The sequence below is a fragment of the Manis javanica genome, chromosome 6, assembly GCF_040802235.1.
Source record: "Manis javanica isolate MJ-LG chromosome 6, MJ_LKY, whole genome shotgun sequence".
Lineage (NCBI taxonomy): Eukaryota > Metazoa > Chordata > Mammalia > Pholidota > Manidae > Manis > Manis javanica.
Window position 1 is genome coordinate 1,051,491 of NC_133161.1, and position 20,548 is coordinate 1,072,038.

General features: G+C 50.2%; 1 protein-coding gene across 2 annotated transcripts in view; it reads right to left on the bottom strand.

Annotated features, from left to right (window-relative positions):
* Window positions 1-20,548, bottom strand: part of DNAJB6 (DnaJ heat shock protein family (Hsp40) member B6) — a 67,368-nt gene that overhangs the window by 12,316 nt on the left and 34,504 nt on the right. The window contains exons 6-8 of one of the 2 annotated variants that reach the window (XM_036999288.2): window positions 10,432-10,560; window positions 8,728-8,869; window positions 8,131-8,201 (exon numbers count right to left, since the gene is read on the bottom strand). In XM_036999288.2, coding sequence (XP_036855183.2) covers window positions 8,131-8,201; window positions 8,728-8,869; window positions 10,432-10,560 — 342 coding nt within the window. Of the gene's footprint in view, window positions 1-8,130; window positions 8,202-8,727; window positions 8,870-10,431; window positions 10,564-20,548 lie in introns of both variants that reach the window. The other variant, XM_036999287.2, reaches the window with a different exon arrangement.

Sequence of the window (20,548 nt, forward strand, 5' to 3'; positions counted from 1 at the left end):
GGACAGCTCCACGGAGTCAGGACAGTCTCATGAAGCCGCACAGTGCCTCCTGGTATGACCTGAAACCCCTTGGATTAAAAGCCGAAGGTGGGTCCTGGCCACTCAGGTCTCACCCTCCCACACCCACTTCCCTCTGAAGCCAGCCACACCTTGGCTTCGTCTACGGCCTTTCCAAACTTTCCATACTGGTCCACGCATCACTAAACCACCCCTCTTCTATGGAAATTCACCACTAATTGAACAATTTTGAGTTTAGCAATTTGTATCTATCTGAAGGCAACACAAGTTAGTTGGACAAAAATAGTAATGTCTAATTATACAACCCACGCAGAATTTACTGGCTGGGTGTAACTTCTGATAGCCTTTTCTTGTGTGTGGATTAAAGTTTACAACAGTTCCAACAGTCCAAGTATCCTTTTCATTTAGAAAACTCAACATACCAGGAAACATCCTGGCCCGCAGCGCCAAGTTCAATGTGAGCTGAAAACAAGCACAGCCTGCCCGGGTCCCCGGCCAAGGCCCTGGCCCCGCCGAGGCACCGCGCTGGGGGTGTCCCGGCAGCTGCGCACGTGGGCCACGAGCACAGCCGCAGCCTGTTCTCCCCAGAAGGGAGTCCAAATGCAGGGTGGGAATCTGGTCGGGAACATGCGAGTAAGAACACGCTTCCAGAGACAAAAACAGCATCACTTTTCCCAAATATGTACAATCCTAGAGGCCTTGCTTGAGGCTGTTGCCCTTTGCAGGGAGGAGGGGTTAGTCCCACATGTGTTCAAATCGGGAACGCCACTACCAGTCTGAGATGATGCAGACACCCAAAAATGCACCCTTGGCCCCTTAGGAGGTCCATTCTAACACTCGGGCGGGCGCTGCCGCTCACGGAGCACAGGGCGCGTGCGCAGCCGGAGCCGTGGGTCAGGGGAGCCACAGACACCAAAAGCCTTGTAAGCCGAGGGGGCCCCTGAGGCGCTTGCAGCAGGGGAGGGCGGATTCCCACTGCTGGGGCCCGGGCCCGAGGGCGTGGCGCAGGGCCAGGGGCACAGAAGGCACGGCACGCACCAGGAGCAAGGCCGGCAGAGGCTGCCGCTGCTGCAGCAGACGCCATCGGCTTCTCACCGGGCTGTGCCAGGACGAGTCCTCGAAATGAATGGGCAGTGAGAGGACAGAGTGGCGGCTCGCACGGGGAACCACGTCAGGGCGGTGGGCGGGCCCCGCGGGGAGAAGCGGCACTGGGAGCAGACGTGCCCCGCCCGGGGCAGTGCCTGGCGTGCGCCCTCAGGGTACGTGCCGCTGAAGCCCCACTGCCCTGCCAGTGCTGCAGCTTAGAACAGAGTGCCATCCCGTTCACACCAGAGGACAAAGGCGCCGAGCCCCATCCCAGCTGCCGCACACACACGCTGGCTCTCCAGGGTTTGGTGGCACCCACTCATAGGCTAGCCAACACTCCCTCGTGGGCAAGCCCGACGGTCTGATGACCCTGGCCCTTGCCCTTGGGGGGCCCCGGAGCAGGGCTGGTGTCAGGCACAGGCCTCCCGGGCGGCGCACGTGACCCCTGGGACAGCCGGCTGGCTGCAGGAGCAGCTGGGTTCCCCCCACCCTGTCGTGTGTCCGGCCTTGGAGCTGCAGTGCGCACCGCAGACTCCCCGGGCCCCCACCCGCCTGTTGCCAGGCTAGTACTGCCTACCGGCTTGAACACGCTCTAAAATGAAGTCAGGAAACACGAAGGGCGCCGGGCCTGTGCTCACACCAGAAGAGGCCCTGCTCCCGGAGCCGCCTGGTCCTCTGCTCACAGGCACTAGGCTCACAGCCCTGCTCCAACACCCGCTCTGTAGGTGGCCCCAAGGACAGCTGCCGGCGCCCCACACAGCCCAGGGAGCCAGAGGGTGCAGGGACACCATGGCAGACACGTGGGGGACAGGCAGTGTGCCAGCACAGGCCAGGGTCAGCTCCCGGAGGCCCTCACGGATAACAGGACGGTTTTGGGGGGAAGGGGCTGGGGGTGGCTGGGGAGGCCTGCAGTGCGCTGGAGGCCAAGGGAGGCAAACGTCCAGCTCTCACTTCCGGCTGCCCAGGCCATAAGCTGAAGTACAATACACGTTGTAGCGACTCCATGCTGCACGCCTGAACACCCCAGGACGCCTGGGGGCCAGCTCCTTGCTCAGTCTCAGTCTCCAGTCACCAACCCAGTGGCCAAAGCGTGGCTCTTACCAAGCAGCACCAAGGTTGCCCCAGTAACCGCTGAAGAGTCCTGAAAAGGCACATCAGAAGCAGGGCCTGGTGTTCCAGGGTCACATGCAGGCTGGCTTTTCTGCGACACAGCTTGCTCTGCGCGATCCCATGACAAGTGACTCTAGCTTCTCCCCAAGGTTCTTCAGGTGAAACATAGTTTTTAAAAACGTGCTTTAATTGAGCAAAGGGTGTGCCCAGAACTCGCTCACAGTCGTCTTACGAAGCAGGAGCGCGAGCAGAGCCGGGCTATGTGGGCCTTGCAGAGAGAAAGCAGGCCTCGGGACGGTGCCGGGAGCCACCCCTGGGCTCCCGCTGACAACTGGCAGGGCTGCCAGAGGACCACTCGCCAGCAACGGTCCCCTGAAACCAACGGCAAACGCAAAGCGAACCCCAGTGAGATACGTTCTTTCAAGTCAAATAACATGGAAAACTACGGCCATGCACAAGAGCTTTGTACTTGCCGTGCACTGCCTGCTGCCCTAAGGGGCTGCTTTCAAACGCAGAGACAAGACAAGGCTGCTCACGAAGCATGCTGCTTTACGACGTGCTTCCAGACCGGCTGTAAATTGCGGGAAGACACACGGCCAACCCGAACCCTCAGAATTTTTGAACAAGGCACGGAGTCTAATTTCTGTCCGCCCGTAGGGGCTCCGCTGCTTTCCCACCGTGTAACATGCTTTACGTCGCACTGATCGGCCTGTCTGGGCTTTCTGGAGGCAGCTTCTCGGGCTTCTCCTGTAGCAAATGAGAATCATGAAGCAAGAGCAAAAGGACAAAAAACTGGAGAGTCCCAAGAGAGCAGTGCACTTAACGGAAGTTTAGCAAATGTTCACTGACACTGGCAAGGATTCTGGGAGAAAATTCTATGTTTTCAACACAAGCATTCCAAGACTTAAACGCACATGAACGTACGTAAGAAAATAGGAGAAAATACTCAGTGTGGAAGATGCATGATACTAAACCAAAGGCCACAGAAGAGACACCTTCCTAAGAAATTAAGACTACACCACAGTGAGTCGAACAAGCGGCACCCCAACAGGCAGCCGCCACCACAGAGCAGGCAGCAAGCTGGGCCCCAGGGTCCAAGGGCAGCAGAGACGGGGCCCACACGGCTCACACTGCATCCCGGCCGGCCCCAGCCAGGCACAGCCACGCGGATGACCCGCAGTTCACCTGGCGCACGATCCCGCTGCGATCCTGCCACTGACATATGTGCTCCAGGAAGCCACACGTGACTTTAAATGTACACATGGCTCAAACCATTACTCGACTGTGAGGTTCCTGCTTTAATGGACCTACTCTGAGATTAGGCTCTATGCAAAAACTACAGAGAAGCGCACCAATGCTGGCCAGGCTGCGTGAGACGCCAGTGGCCAGGGAGTGCCCGAGCCAGGACAGAGGACTGACAGGGCCCTGACAGCCCGCATGGGGCAACCCACTCAGGACACCAGCCATTCTGGAACAACTGGGAAGCTGCTGGGCTGCCTCTCCCTCAGGCCCGCCAACAGCCCGCAGTGCTTTTCCAGCACCCTCAAACACGGCATGGCTCACTGCACGGACCCTTCCAACGGCCCATGAGGACAGGTGGCCCAGGCGGAGCATGGAGCCCAGCAGCCCAGAGCCCTGGCATCATAGCAAGCAACCTGAGTCTTGGGGAGAGGTTACCAGCCCCGGCTGAGGGGTGTTAGGTGCCACAGGCCCCATGTTAGGGGCAGGCAGGGCGGCCAGGCAACTGGCTCCTCCCCACCCCACTGATCAAGGCCAGAAGAGAGGAAACAGGGAAGCAGGAAAGGGCTACCCCCCGTCAGAAAGGGGCACCCAGAAGGGAAAGGGACAAAGGTCACAGGCAGTAGTGGACCACTGAGAAGCCAGCAGAGAAGGGAGAAAGGAAACCCAAGGAGCCAAGCAGCCCTGTGCCAGGTCAAGAGCCACGTGGGCTCAGGGCCCTCTGCTCCCCCAAGGTACAACCCAGATCGTTTTGATCAACTATTTCGTAAAACCAAGTTTCTTAGGGGTTCCAGAACTATTCCAAAAAGGGAAACCCCGACCCAACCCATCCTAAAATATAAATGGGTCTCGCCTGCAGTCACCTGGTTTGGGATCATCCAGACAAGACTGGACTTGGAACGCGAGGTGTCGGCCTGACATTCCACACGTGGGATAGGGAATGTTTCATATCCTGATCCACAGCGCACCAAATGGCTATTTCATGATCCAGTCACGCCTTTAATGGGTCTTGAGTATTTTAAATCACTACACTGATGGGCAGTGACTGCAACGCGATTATCAGGGGAACTCGATGATATGGGTGGGCACGGTAACACCGTTTTTCATGTGAAACCTTCCTAAGAGAGCACATCAATGATAACTTTAAAAAAAAAGGGAATAAAGATACTGGTATTCGATACCAAGTTGAAGAAAAATCCGCCCCAAAATCTTAGGTTGAGAAGTCACGAGGGCTTAGTTAATGTCTAGGGAAGAATCACAATACACCACTTTTTAGGGTTTCCGTCCATAGGTTAACAATTGTATACAAACTGAAATGCCTCTGATGACCTCAAACCAACAAATAAAATGTCACCTAGAGAAGAAAACATCTGGGTGGAAATGCCCGACAAGCCTCCCTCGGGCTGCACGCTGCACAGACCTGACGCTCCAGGGGCGGGGGGCTGCACAGCCCCGGCCTCTGTCAGCTGCCATTCCTGGGGACATCCAGGCTGGCACCAGTCACCGCCATGTGGCTTGCTGCCGCAGGGAGAGTCTCCAGCAGGCCCCTGTCTTCTGTGAGGGCCCAGGGGACCTCAGAGCACCCAGCCCTGCGCCCTGACCACAGCAAGCATGGACAGAGATGCCCAACATCGCTTCCGTTGAGTCAGAGCTGCAGGTCCCTTAGCAAAGCCTCCCCACAACCGCTGAGAGGCCTGTCCTCTTGTCCGTCCTTGTTTGCATCAGGACACACACAGCCACCAGCGGGCAGCAGGTGGGAGGTGGGGGTGGGGAGAGAGGCACGATGTGCTGCACCTGGGGACTCATGCACCCCCCTGGACGGGAAAGACCAGGACGCAGTGACTCACAGCATTTATTAGACCACGAAACTAAATGTGAACTTTCACCATTCAGTGGCCCAAGCAGTGAAGCAGATGCCATAAAGCCTTCCAAGAGCAGACTGGGCATTGGCGAAGCGGGACCGCGTGCTCCCAGGCTGACCCATCGGCACTCTGCAGTGCTGCAGAGATGCACGCTGGGGGCGGCGGTCACCTCCTGGGCGTACTCGCCTCCTGGGCTGCGCTCTGAGGCAGACCCAGCACAGGCACCCTAGCTGTCGGAGTAGCTTTCGCAGAGTCCACAGGTGACCCACAAACCTCTCGACTCTGCCCTTAAAGGAAGGGCAGAGAGGAAATGACTGCCATTTATGCCACACTCACAGCGTCAGTATTACTGAGTTTCCAAAATCAAGCCTGGAGCCTCAGAACCCAGTCAGGACGGAGCGCCAGGCCCAACCCATCTGCACTGGGGGCACACCAATGGGCGGGACGTCGCAGGGAGAGCTACGTGGATGAGAGGCGTGGCCGGCTCGGACTGCCCAGGGCTGTCCTCCAAAGACCCATCACAGGACTGCCAAGATTCCGTGGACTGGGACACGGAGCAAACGGCACACAGCACAGGGCAGGGGCTGGTGCCCACACAGACTGGCATCCTGGGCACACGCCATGGGGTGAGCAGTCAGGCTCCAGTCTTCAAGGGCACCCAGCCTACAAAAAGCTTCCCCAGCAAAGCATACGGCCTGGCAAACGGCCAGGCCTGTGGTGTAAGCCACATGCTGCGCTTTGCCGCTGTTGCCGTGTGAGCAGCCCTGCCCGGCCCCACAGACCCCACGCAGCGCGGTCAGCCAGACTGCACGCAGAGCCCAAGAACAAGAACTGCCAGCAACCAGCAAGTTCTCCACCCTATTAGTGACTTAGACTGACACTCCTACCGATAAAAGTGCTGAATGATAAAGGCGATTTTCTCAAATGTAGCTGGTGAACACCGACTGTAATGCTCCTCTCAAAAACAACTTCACCAAAGAGATCCCTAAAGAGTCAAACATCTGCCTATCCTATGACATCAACTTGAGTAAATCGCTGACAGCAGTAGTTGCATTCAACACAAAGCTTCAAGCATCCCAGGATGTTCACAAGTGTAAAACCAAGGCCACGGTGAAATGCTTCCTGGGACACTCCCAACAGTTATGGGGTAATAAGACTTACTCTCGCTTACCCGGTGTTCCTAGGGGCCCCCCGAGCCTGCTCCACCAAATGGGTCACCCCACCCACTGCAGGAAAACCGAGACTCACCCAGGGACCCAAGCCAAGACACTGCAGTGTGACTTGTGCTTGCGCCTCTCACACGGTACAAGATCATCTAGCCCAACAACGTGAGTTGAAGCACGCTTTCTGGCACCACAATTTTAATCTGTGAGATTGAAACACCCTTTCCAACATGCAACATGCCTGACCTCCCTCATCCCAATGCTCTGAAGCTGAGATAACCCACTTAGGCATCTCTCATTTTTAACTTTGTCAGCCTTTGCATAATTCTGCAGTGCTCCTTTTAGAGCTTCTGTGAGATTTTTAAAATACCTTTTATCATTTCCAGTAATAATGCGTTAGGGTCTCTCAACACTCTACGGCACAGGGGCCATTTCTGTGTGCTTCCCAACGAGGTCCACACAGCCAGGGGTCCTCGGCGGCCGCCCACCCTTCGGCGAGCTCTCATTCCACTTATGTCCAGAACAAAACCACGTGGGGTGGCTTAACTGCAGCCGAAGTCTAATTTAATATTCTGGCTGGAATGCTTTGTTATCAGTGGTAATCCTGACAGATTTTATAGACTGAAAAACAAAAGAAACGCCTGTTTTTGCTCACATTTCTCTCATCCTATGACTTTATCCATATACGGTCTTTAAATGAGCTGGCACCAAACGTAACTTAAGAAAAGTAGAACATACTTTGAAGAATGAAGAGAACTGTACAGCTGTTTCTTCCCTTCCCATAGAAATGTTCCATATTAAAACGCTCAATGAACTACTAATCATTAACATAAGAAAATCTTCATATACTCCCCAGACTGAAGGAAACACACACGTCACTAAGTTCAGCTGCTGCCTTAGTGAACAGAAGGGGCAGTGAAGGGACACCGGAAGCCTGGGCACAAATCACACACAGACACAGGAGAGCCACAGGCCCCACTCAGGAAAGAATGCACCAAACACATTCGCGTTTATTTTCTTTTTTTTTTTAAGCAAATGACAAAGACCCAGTTTACCAGCTTTACTTTTTTAAACCCAAGCTTAACATTACATATTTAAACAATTGTCAAAACTCACTAACTTGCCAGCATTCATGCACAACTAGAAAACATCCTCAATTTATACTAAACGAGAAATGTATTACCATTAATATCTTTCACTACTAAATACTGAGGAAAACTGCAATTATTTTTGTGGAGGATTCATCCTGGCAATGTTAACTTCACAGCAGGCTGACACTACGTGGCTCACGTTTCAAACACAATGGAAAAGCAGGTCCGTGCTGGTGTTAGTGTACGAAAGTCACGGCCACCTCAGATTATGTTTAATAAAAAAGCAAAGTGCGTACAGAGATTTACAACAATTTTAAAGACAAAAAAATGGTCCTATTAAGTGGTCCCAACAATAAACTCAAAAGTCTATGACAAACAGGGCTCCGATGAGCTGCATATAAATACTTTAGATTAGGTACAGTTATAATCAAAGTCGAGTTCGTCTGAAATCTTCAAAAAAAAGCTCCTGTCAATCCTCAAATGATGCTTGTTAAGAGTTAAAATTCTGCTACACGTGTGCGTTGAGCTACTTGTTATCCAAGCGCAGCGGCTGCTCCTTACCATTTATCGTCAAGGACTTTAACTGGCCGTTTTCTTCAACTTCAACTCTTTCTTGACCATTCTCGACAATCCTGGAGGATAAAATGCATTTAAAAGCTTTTTACTGGAACTAAGTATAAGTGTGGACATACATGCATGTTTGTTTAAGGACTTATCTGTCATAGGTGTACATGAAATCACTGATTTTGAGGCTGGAAAGACAGTTGAGGCCAGCCTAGTGATGATAAATCTGTCTTAAAATAGATATATTCTGACAGACCCTATTTTGTCTCAAATACAATACAGCTTAACACTAATATGTACAAGCACAGGTACTGTTAATCAAAACGGTAAAAAGGTTTTCCATGTACCATTCAACAATGCCAGCAAAACTTACCTTCTCAAACACTACACATGGCTCTAAATAAAGTTTACTTCTAGAAAAACATTAAGCAGACGTGAACAAGGAAAACTAGCTCAGAGATTAGTGAAAGATTCTCCTGGTGCCAGACTGGACATATAGCCTGTCCTTCCCACTCTGGGCTGTGCAGAGTAGCTGTGGTACTGAGGAAACACTATGCCTACGTATTAAAATATTAAACAGAGAAGGCTGCTTACCTCTTTGTGGTGATTTTTCTGCCATTAACCATTTTGGTAGAAGTTGACACTGACTTGAAGTTGCCCATCCCACTACCACCAAATGCCGCGGAGGAGAATGAGGTGAGGCCCCCGTGACCTAGTGAACCGAAGGAAGTAAATCCTGTAGGAAAACAGCAGAGATCAGAGACAATACGTCCAATACCAACTCAATGCAGCAATTGCTGCGTTTCTCATCTTTACAGGAGACATCTGCTGTGAGCTGTGTGACTGAGACAGAATGGACCAAATCCACAGTAGAAGAAGGCCCAGGCGGACATGTGCACAACCACGGGGGATGGAACGACCACTAGCAGCTGCCTTCCTGTCACACCCTCCCCCCTCTGCCTTCACAGGGCCCTGCTGGTCCTCCGCGGCACCCACCCTACTCACAGAGGGCATCCTGGAGCAGGTGGGGGTAAGAGGAGTCTGCGTCACCCTCCAACGGGGCCACTTCACCCCAGGGTGACAAACCCAACTTGCTGACCTTCTTGCAATGTGACCATGACATCAAATATGAATTGTTCTAAAAGCTACAATAATTTTAGAAGAAATATTGCAAATAACTGTCTGAAAAATAAGGCTCCACGGCTGGTGGGCAATACCCTCAATCACACCACGGACTCTGGACTCTCCAAGCCACCAGAGAGGAAACCCTTCTTTCATACTGAAATCGGTCTGCCTGTTACAGGGGCTCACTGCTTTTCCCATTTGCAAAATGTTCACATTCGGACAAAAGGCCACACTCCCTGAACAAGACTTTATAAGGCTCCTTAAAGGTAAGAACCAAACCGACATGCACACCTCACATTAACCGCACATTTCTTAAGTACTATCCGTCACCTTTTCAGCCAGCTTTCTTCTCCCCCCACCGACACTGCCACATGTCACCTTCAGCACATTCATGGCATCTACTCAGGATGTACTGGACAAAAGCACTAAAGGCACCTTCATGCTAATAAAGTCCGACCAAATGGACAACTCGCCTGCATGTCATCAGCATGCTATCTGAGAGAACATTTTGGGCTGCGTCACACAGGCCATCTCCATAAAAGCACTGCCATTCCTACCACACAGCTTTTAAATAAAAATGAGAGAATCAGAAAACAGTCCCTGTTAAGAGAAACTAGAGGATCTTCAAAAACGAGAATCCTGAGCCTCAGCGCAAGGCTGTGCCGCGGGCACACCTGTCCAGTGGACCAGCCCTTACACAGACCGCTGCTTCAGGGGGAGGGCTGGTGGGGGACGCCTGGCCAGGCTGTGGCTGCACAGACCTTGGGTTGTGCTGAAGCCCCGCACTGGTCCCTTCAACTCGAACCCCCCCCGGGAAATTACTTGTCTGCTTTCTTTCTGCCATGGAGGTTAGACTTGGTGAGACTGTCTAAGTGGATTATTCCGAGTTACTTACCCAGAAACACAATACTCCTTTTAATCAAGAATTTCATTATAAGTGGACCTTTAACTGTAAGATTAGGAGTAGATTCTCAAGTATAAGATTCTTAGAAAGATTAGAAAGAAATGTAGGTCACTAAGCACAAGTATGTACACATAAAAAATACTGGCCTATCTACAAAGCTTTTCTATCAAAAGGAATACATGTGCTTCAAACTGCCCTCATGAGAATATTGTATTTATCAGCACTAATTTCTGTTCAGATAACAAAGACTAAATCTATAGATTTAATACCTGTATCAAAAGAAGGAAATCCTCCTCCAAAAGGCGGAAATCCACTGAAGGCAGAGAAAAATGGCCCCGTCCCTCGGTTCCTGCTTCCGCGGTGAGCCCTTCGATTCCCAAAAAACTCTTCAAATGGGTCTTCTAAAAACAAACATGCATTTTGTCAAGTATTTATTCACATTAATTTTTTCATGAAAGAGCTGCAATAAGGGAAAATCGGTTAATGCCATGTAACACATTATTCCATGAGGAACAAAAAACTTGCCAAGAAGTTATAATAATGAATCTCATCTACAAAGCAACTCAAAGTCCACCTGGCCCAGCAGTTTCAATTACTCATTAATTCAAGCTAGAGTACATTAGGGAATAAACCACCAGACTGACGTAAAAATACGGTGCGTCTGAAAATAATAATGAAATCGGATCATTCCTGTACGCTTCAAACCTGGGCATAGCCCTGTTTTCGCACAACCTTTTACTCAAAGTCCCCGCCTGACACGGTCCGTTGCCGCCCTCTGAAAGGTGAAGATGCTTCACACAGATGTGGGGCTGTATTCACGGAGGCTGAACTGCCTTCCTCCAACGTAGTTCAGAAATAGAAATAGAAATAAAAATGGGTTATACCAACATTTAGAGAGAATTTTACACCAAATGAGGCAAATTTTACAGCTGGTGATTTCGGGCTGTGGACATTAGGAGTTCCTTTTACTTTTCTGTAAGCCTGATGTCACAAAGAATTTTAGAAAGGATTAGCTGGAAATCAAATCTAAATAAATATTAAAATTGGCAGACATAACATGCTTTATTTTAATAGAAAATAACTGATACAAATACTCATCACATTGCTACCAAAGACAGCAAATGTCCCTGGAAATAAAAATAAGCTCAGCCCTAACAGCTCACAGAATTTTTCTGGCTGACCATCAATGAGTACTTAAGGGAAAGCATGAACTACACAAATTTCTGAAAGGTTTAGAACTAAGGTTCTAACAAAATTAGTGCTGTAATTTTTCGGGGAACTGAGAATTCCACAAAAAAGTAAAAACAAGGAATCCTGAAGAAGGGTGAACTAGAAATACAAGAAGGGGAAAGAGAAAAGCAACCTGACACACATGTAGCAGAACTAGGAAGGTGTGCTTTTAAGACAGGGAAGAGTGTCCAAAGCAGAGCTGGTAGGTAAACTTGAATCTAGTGAAATGAAAGGAGATGGCAGAGGAAACACGGTGAGCAGGAGACCAAGCAGCCACCGAGATCCAGGATTCAACTGACCTCTCATGACCAGGTATGACCTGAGAACGGGCCAGGTCGGCCCCGGGCAATGCACACATGGTTATGGACCTCAAGGGATGCCAAGCTTGGCAAGGCTGAGGCAGCTTCAGGAAAGCCCAGAACAGGGGCAGGTGAAAGAGCAGACAGACAAGCCCAGCCTCTTAGGGAGCCTGAACAGAACCCAGCCAGCCAGCTTTATCTAATGCCAAATGCAGAAAACCGGACCTGAAGAAGAAAACATTCAGACAAACCAGTCACTGCTGGCTACTGAGAGATCTAGAAAGGAGAATGCGCTGGAGGAGGCGAAGCAGAGACCTGCTCCACAGCACCTGCCAGAGGGTGTGGACGGGGGGTGCTCATTATCAAGTTGACCCAACACTGTACTCACTTTACCATAACCCACAGAAAATGCCACTCTTTACAAAGTAATTTTAGGAAATTCATTTGTAACCATTTGCAAGTCGCTTTGTAAACAGGGCTTACAATTCCATTATTACAGTATTTAGGAATGTGAATAGGAGTGTGAATAAATAATTTTACCAGAAACTTCATTGAAATCTAATGTTTTCTGAATTTCTCCAGACTCTATCCTAATTCAAATAAAACCCAAGCATTCTATTCAGTAACTCATGCTTTACCTTACCAGCACGGCCAACACAGTCACGTTTCCTACACAGCAGACCTTCAAAACGGCAATTAGCACCCCTCCAATGGCTACCGAGGTTAAGAAACAGAAATCTTAGAAACAAGAGTTTAAACTCTGTGCAGCAGCTCTTACTGTTAAGAATTTACGTGACCAGCTTTAGGCTTTACCACCACACACAGTCCCTTCCCCACTGTTTGGCATGCTCCACAACCTCATTGACACTGGAGCACAGTCTGCCTGTAAAACAACATCCCCATTGTTACTGCTGTGAAAACTATTCCTTTAGGTTCAAGAACATTTAATACTTAAACAATGTTCCCAAGACTTCTGAGTGCAGCTGTCTGTGTGGATACCAGTGTCCATGTGGATACCACTACTAAGAAAGTGGTTTTAGTGTTTATATTCTAAGTTCAATAAAAACTTTCAGTTATAAAATCACCTTCTTTATAAGCTACTTCAAAAGTTGGTTTAGAAGTACATTATGAAAGTAAGGACAGTGCCTAGCCACGATCAGGAAATACAAAGAAAAGGCATCCAGGTAGGCAAGAAAGAAGTTAAACTACCCCTGTTTGCAGATGACATGATATTGTACATAAAAAACCCTAAAGAACCCACTCCAAAACTGCTAGATCTAATATCTGCATTCAGCAAAGTTGCGGGATACAAAATACACAGAAATCTGTGGCTTTCCTATACACTAACAATGAACTAGCAGAAAGAGAAATCAGGAAAACAATCCAATTCACAACTGCATCAAAAAGAATAAAAAACCTGGGAATAAACCTAACCAAGGAAGTGAAAGACCTATACCCTGAAAACTACAAGACACTCGTGAGAGAAATTAAAGAAGATACCAATAAATGGAAACACACCCCATGCTCATGGATAGGAAAAATTAATACTGTCAAAATGGCCATCCTGCCTAAAGCAACCAACAGATTCAGTGCAATCCCTATCAAAATACCAACAGCATTCTTCAGCGAACTGGAACAAATAGTTCTAAAATTCATATGGAAACACAGAAGACCCCCAAATAGCCAAAGCAATCCCAAGAAGGAATAATAAAACTGGGGGGATTACGCTCCCTGACTTCAAGCTCTACTGCAAAGCTACAGTAATCAAGACAGTTTGGTACTGGCACAAGAACTGACCCATAGACCAGTGGAACAGACTAGAGAGTCCAGATATAAACCCAAACATACAGGGTCAATTAATATACAATAAAGGAGCCATGGATATACAATGGGGAAAAGACAGCCTCTTCAACAGCTGGTGTTGGCAAAACTGCACAGCTACATGCAAGAGAATGAAACTGGATTATTGTCTAACCCCATACACAGAAGTAAACTCGAAATGGATCAAAGACCTGAATGTAAATGATGAAACCATAAAACTCTTAGAAGACAACATAGGCAAAAATCTCTTGAATATAAACATTAGCAACTTTTTCCTGAAGGCATCTCCTCGGGCAAGGGAAACAAGCAAAAATGAACACATGGGACTACATCAAGCTAAAAAGCTTCTGAACAGCAAAGGACTCCATCAGCAGAACAAAGAGGCATCCTACAGTATGGGAGAATGTATTTGTAAATGACATATCTGACAAGGGATTAACATCTAAAATATATAAAGAACTATACACCTCAACACCCAAAAAGCAAGTAACCCAAAAATGGGCAGAGGATATAAACAGACCCTTCTCCAAAGAAGAAATTCAGATGGCCAACAGGCACAAGAAAAGATGCTCCACACATCGCTAATTGTCAGGGAAATGCAAATTAAAACCACAATGAGATATCACCTCACACCAGTTAGGATGCCCAGCATCCAAAAAGACTAAGAACAACAAATATTGGAGAGGGAACCCTCCTACACTACTGGTGGGCATGCAAATTAGTTAAACCATTGTGGAAAGCAGTATGGAGGTTCCTCAAGAAACTAAAAATAGAAATACCATTTGACTGGGGAATCCCAGTCCTTGGAATTTACCCAAAGAAAACAACTTCTCAGATTCAAAAAGACAGATGCACCCCTATGTTTATCGCAGCACTATTTACAATAGCCAAGATATGGAAGCAACCTAAGTGTCCATGAGTAGATGAGGATAAAGATGATGTACACATTCACAATGGAATACTATTAGGTCGTAAAGAAAAAACAAATCCTGCCACTTGCAACATGGATGGAGCTGGAGGACATTATGCTCAGTGAAGTAAGTCAGGCAGAAAAAGACAAGTACCAAATGATTTCCCTCATTTGTGGAGTATGACGACGAAGCAAAACTGAAGGAACAAAATAGCAGCAGACTCACAGACTCCATGAAAGGACGAGTGGTTGGTTACCAAAGGGGAGGCGTGTGGGAGGGCAGGCGGGAAGGGAGGGAGAAGGGTATTGTGGGGTATCATGATTGGTGCACATGGTGTGTGTGGGGTCACGGGGAAGACAGTGTAGCAGAGAAGGCAAATAGGGACTCTGTGGCATCTGACTACACTGACGGACAGTGACTGCAATGGGGTATGGGGGGGACTCGATAATATGGGTGAGTGTAAATAACCATTGTTTTTCTTGTGAAACCTTCATAAGTATTTATCAGTGATACCTTAATAAAAAAAATGAAGTCTCACAATAATGGTGACACAAGAAACATTTTTTTAATGTCATGCCTATGGGGACATGCTGTTTAAAGCAGCCCCCGTGATATGAGACAGATCCTTATTAAGAGCTTTCTGTCACTGGTTTTTGCCCTTTTAAAAAGCAATATGAGAGTGTGTATGGTAAGCTATCATCTTCAGCCCCATTAGATAGCTTTTAGAAACCCTTCAACCCAGCAATGCAACTTCAGGGAAACCAGCTCATCCCGGAGGGAGACGGCTTGTGCACTGAGGGCTCAGAGCCTTACAGGCTTCCTCGCCCCCAAAGCGGTGTGTTCCCTGTGAGGATCTGTGAGCCAGCAGGGTGGGGCACAGAGCCAGCGCAAACAAGCACGCCACCTCGCTTTTCCAGAAGACCTACCACCCAGAGAAATCCAAAGGAGATTCTTCACTGTCACGGTAAAAGCCTTTGCCATGCTATCGTAAGCAGGTCTTCATGAATGTGACATGGCAGAGCTTGAAGTCTGGAAGGCAGGGGATACCTGTACTTATTCTGAATAGTTAAGATAACCTACTTTTCCATCAGAGGAGGTAACCTAACCAGTGAGCCTGTACAGAACAGATTTTTAAGTGGTCCAGAGTTTAAGCTTTAGAGAAAAACAGGAGAGAACACGACAGCAGTGGGCTGTCGGCTGGTGGAAATCAAAGGGTGACTCCCCCCACCTCATTTGCATTTTCCAGATTCTTACACTGACTGCATGTTGTGTGATGTTCTTGAGGCGAAAAAGGATACTGCATCAGCATTTTGGAAATACATCAGTCAGACACGTCAGCATAACCAACATGCCGCCCAAGGGCTCTTCTCCCAGCCGCTAACGGGTGGCTGAACAGAGCCTATGGCCCAAGCAGGGGAGGCACTCGTGAGTACCAGCCAGGCCACGCCACCCGCAGCAACACCAGGGCAGGAACTGCTGGGCGCCACAGGTAGTCCACGCACACAGCCTCACCTCCTGTCTCTCATCGCCGCCCCCCCTCCCATCAGGGACGAGCGGCTTTCTATCCCAGTATTTCAACTATGGGACATCAAGGGGAAGAGGGGACTTGGGGCCTCCCCTCCCATCTGGGGAAAGGATCGCTGGCATTTTCAGCCATGCACAAGACAGCAGAATGTGGCCTTGTTTTTGTCTTTACTTGGAGATTTAGTTTAAGGAGGTGATGAAAACAGCTGTCAAGGCAACAGGGGTGGGCTTGTGACTCTCAAGTCAAGGGGGTCACTTTACTTGTCAACTGGAAGGGGCCAAAGGGCACCCAGGAATGTGGTCCAATGTGATTCTGGGTGTGTCTGGAGGTGCTTGTGGATGAGGTCAGCACTCAGATCACACTGGGGGAAGCAGATTGCCCTCTCAGGGTACTGCCCTCATCTGACCTGCAGAAGGCCAACAGCCCACTAAATAAAAGGGAATTTTCTGTCTGATGGCTTCTGAAATGGAATGCTGGCTCATCCAGCCAGGTGGCCTCGGGACCAGCCCGGCAGGTCCTGACCTAGTCAGCCTCCACGATAAAGTGAGCCAGCTCTTCATACCGATTCCTCCCTATAGACAGACACACAGGAAGACACAGAGGTACGGACCCTGCAGGCTCTTTCTGAACAACCCTAATACAGACTTTGGAAAATAAGAAAATGCATTCTTGATCGTTTTACAAGTACCTTTCGGCAAGTCTTTATTATACCCTAACACAAGTTTGTATCCTGAGACACAAGTATTACTTGAAAAAGGCATATGTCTACATGATGTAAGGCTCTTATTGCAGTGTTCTAGGCTTCCTGTATTAAACCCATCTTTAAACCTTTGTAAGATCTAGCTATTCCCTCAGAAATCTCAACTAAATCCATGAAGAGGTCCACATTAGGAAGACACTAAGCAATCTAAACAACGTTAAATTTACGAGCAAATTACACCAAAATGAACGGCACGAAAAGGAAGAGTGCGGACATGCCATGCGCACCCACGCCCGCACCCGCACAGAAAGCCTCAAGGCAAAGCTCGGTATCAGAGATGCTTCAAGCCGCACATTTTTAACTTCTACGAAGATTCAGCAGCTGGACAGCACACACACCAAGTAACAAATCAAATGCTGTGACGCAAAATGAATGCAAGCAACCCACTGCCAAGGCCAGCTGATCCTGCCCCGCAGCACACCCCCCCACCGCACAGGGGTCAGCGACTAGACACGCCAGCGTCTCCTGGGCACTCCCCACAAAGGGAAGTATGTATACTGCACCCTCGTTTCACAACTATGCAAAACTGGACAGCAGCCCTTAGAGAAGGGCACACGCTTACAGCCCAAAGGCCATGTGGAGCAACGGAGACGTCTGAGATTCTCTAGCTCTTCCCCTACACCATGGAATAAGCATTCCCTTACCACAATTCCTGAAGTTTTCACAAGCAGAAAACAACATATGTGAAAGGAATCTTACATAAACAGAAACAGAAGCAAATCAAAAGTATGGCCTGCATCAGAGCTGGAGCCCTTGGGAAGATGGGTTCGGGGGCACCTTTCCACCGTGGTACCAGCACCCAAGGGTGCCGGCACTGAACAGCAGGCATGTGAACATCTGCAAGCACATGGGCATGCATCGTACTGCTCAACCTGGCACACCATTACTGCCACAGGATGGGATTCCTACTCGCATCCTAGGGCTGGGTGGAGCACTGAATTTTTTAAGAGCTGCAAAAATCTACCCAACTCAAACACCCAAAATACACGCACTGGATCCCGATCAGTCTACTCCAGACCCCAACAGAGGCCTGGTATCTCGTGAGAACCTCTCCTCCACTGCAGACCAGGCACCGGGGCCAGGTCTGGCCCATGGGCCGTAGCTCGCCACTCCCTGATCTGGCCAGGCAGAGGAACAGCAAGCACTAACATGCCAGTCCCAGGAAGGTTTTAGGTCTACAAGAGGGGTACCCAGAGAAGTACTGGAGAGATGGCAATGATCTGGGGGAGAGCCTGAAAGAAACAAACAGGAGCGAGGGCTCCCTCGTCCCTTCCTGGCAGGATGGGCGTCTCCAAAGCCTCCTCTGCGGGGCACCCCTGGTGTGCAGCAGCGACCTCACCACCTGCTGCGCCGTGCATTGGTGGCCAAGGAACAGCTCCACTTCTCAGGCAGTGGTGCCCGTGCTACAGGGACCACAGTTCCAGAGAGTCAAAAGGAGGAAGCCCCGAGTGCCAGGCCAAAGAGAGGGCCACCCGAGATCGCAGGCACACGGTGCAGCCTCGCCACAGGGCCCCACCAGCAGGGCAGCCGGCACAGCTGTCCTCAGGGCCCAGAACACAGCCTTCACAAGGGCCTTTGGCCTTTCAAGAGCGCATTTCCTCCCCGTTGGGGGGCCTGGGCCCTCGTCAGGGGGACCACTCTGCCTGCTAGCAATGAGCACGGCACCCACATTTGCCAATATTTTCGGTGAAGTCTTTCTAAACACCAGCTCCCCAATCCAACAGCAAGAGTCCTAAAAAATGCCAGCACCACACTTTGCTACGCTCCCCAAGGTCTCAGCTGAGCATTGTGCAACAATGGAACAGGCAGCAGGCCAAGGGGGACGACACTCACACTCCCCGCACTTGCTCAGGACCACAGGCTCTGCAGTCCTTGTAAGTTACATTAAAAAAACACTTCAGATAGAAACCAGCCTACGCATGATGTTCTCATGTGGAGCGGAACTCTTATTTCCTGCCTTCTTTCAAGTTACACGTGCACTGGTGTGACCGTGTGCAAAACTAGGTCCCTAAGCAGTTGGTGAAGGCACAGAGGTACCAGGAATTAAGTCCGGGAGGGCTGCAGGGTTTTGGGTCCACATGTGGGGTTTCCCCGAACATGCACCTCTGCCCCCTCATTACACGCCTTCCTAACTTCCCTGAGGAGATCCAACTTTAAAGGTTTCCCCATCTTTCCTCTTTCAAAACCTGCTTATTAACTGCACAGACAGCTAACGCCTTAGGAAAGACATTGTAAGTTGAACCATGGCCCCCCAAAATGATGCTGAATCCCTTAGCCCCAGCGCCTGTGTGGTGACCTAATTTGGAAACAGGGTCTCTGCAGATGATCAAGTGCCCTCATAACAGGGAAATCTGGACACACCCGCAGGGGCGCCACTTGAAGACACCTATGTGCTGAGGACGGTGTGGGGACCCCAGACGCTGGGGAGAGGCTTGGAGGAGGTGTTTGCCTGGGAATCACCCTGGCCTCAGGCTGCTGGGCAGCTCCCACCTTCCAGCTGCCTGCCTTGCAGGAGTGGGGGGCCTCACAGGGACGTGGCGCTTGGTGCCGGCAGCCCCGGGACCCCGAAGGGCCGACACCCCGTCCTGCATGTGCAGGTGTCAGCCCCGCTCAGCGAGCTGCCTGACCAAGGAGGGCCCCACGGCAGTTATCACAGAGGCTCTGTACTCCGCACAGACTTTGAGCCACAGCCCGTCAGCACGGCACAGGCGTCCGAGCTCCAGCCCACCGTGCTCGCTCAGCAGCCCCTCACACTCCTCACTCCACGTCCCCTGGGCCGGCCTCGTCCTTGCTGGAGATGGACTCCAGCCCTTCAGCCAGGAGCTCTCCCTGGCCCCGGCTACAGCCGTCACTTGGCTCATCTCTGCTTAAGACGTCCAGGTCCTCGCTGGAAATCACATCCAGAGCCTCCCTTTCTCTCCACTCAGAGACTGGTCCACCGCCTCCTCTAACCCAGGCTGCTCTGGCTCCTGGCCAAGTCCTCGGGCACCCCCTCCTCGGACCCTGGAGAGCAAAATGTCAGGCTCACGACATCACGTTCACGCCTGGCTCCTGCCCTCCTCCAGAGCCACCCTCCCCGCAAGCCCGCACTCCCTGCCCCACGTGCAGGCTCTCCCCACTGCCGCTGTATTTTTTCATTCACCAAGGCTTACAAGACCGATGCCATTATGAAGAAAAATAAACAAAACGGAATAGACTCTGTAAACGTTTCAGGTTCTAAAGTCTGGTTTTGGCTTTTCAACATGAGAATACAACTCAATAAAAATGTCAAGTTATTTACCCAGACAATTCTTCCAGTATTGCCTGCTAATGAGCCCACTGATAAAAGGCAATAGCATTACTTTCTTAGGACGTCATTTCACCATGTACCGGGACCCTGTCACAGATGAAGAGATCACCCTAATCCAAACTGACGCACGCCCTTCTCGTCACCTGTCCCCGTGCGCGCTCTGGCCAGGGCTTGTCTTGCTCGGTACGTTCTGTGTCCGGGCCGCACTGAAGTCGGCTAGCCTCGGAAGTTCTATCTGCAGCCCTTCACTCTGGAGCCAGGTCTTGGTGCAGGTTTCGAAGTCAGCCTATAGGCCTCTCCTGGGAGGGAGGCCCCTGCCAGAGAGGGCCCAGGCCAGCCCTATCCCGCTGTGACGGTTCTCGCAGCTCGCCCGCAAGCGCAGAACGAAGTCTGCCCGACACCCTTCACACTTCCCCATAGCTCTCTGAGTTCTGTCTCCTTTCTTCTGGGGACACTGATGGAAGACGCAGAATTTCATATTCTGGTAAATGCAAAGTGCGCCTCGGTGTCTTATAACAGATTTTGAACTAAGCAGAATTGCTTAGTTGGAA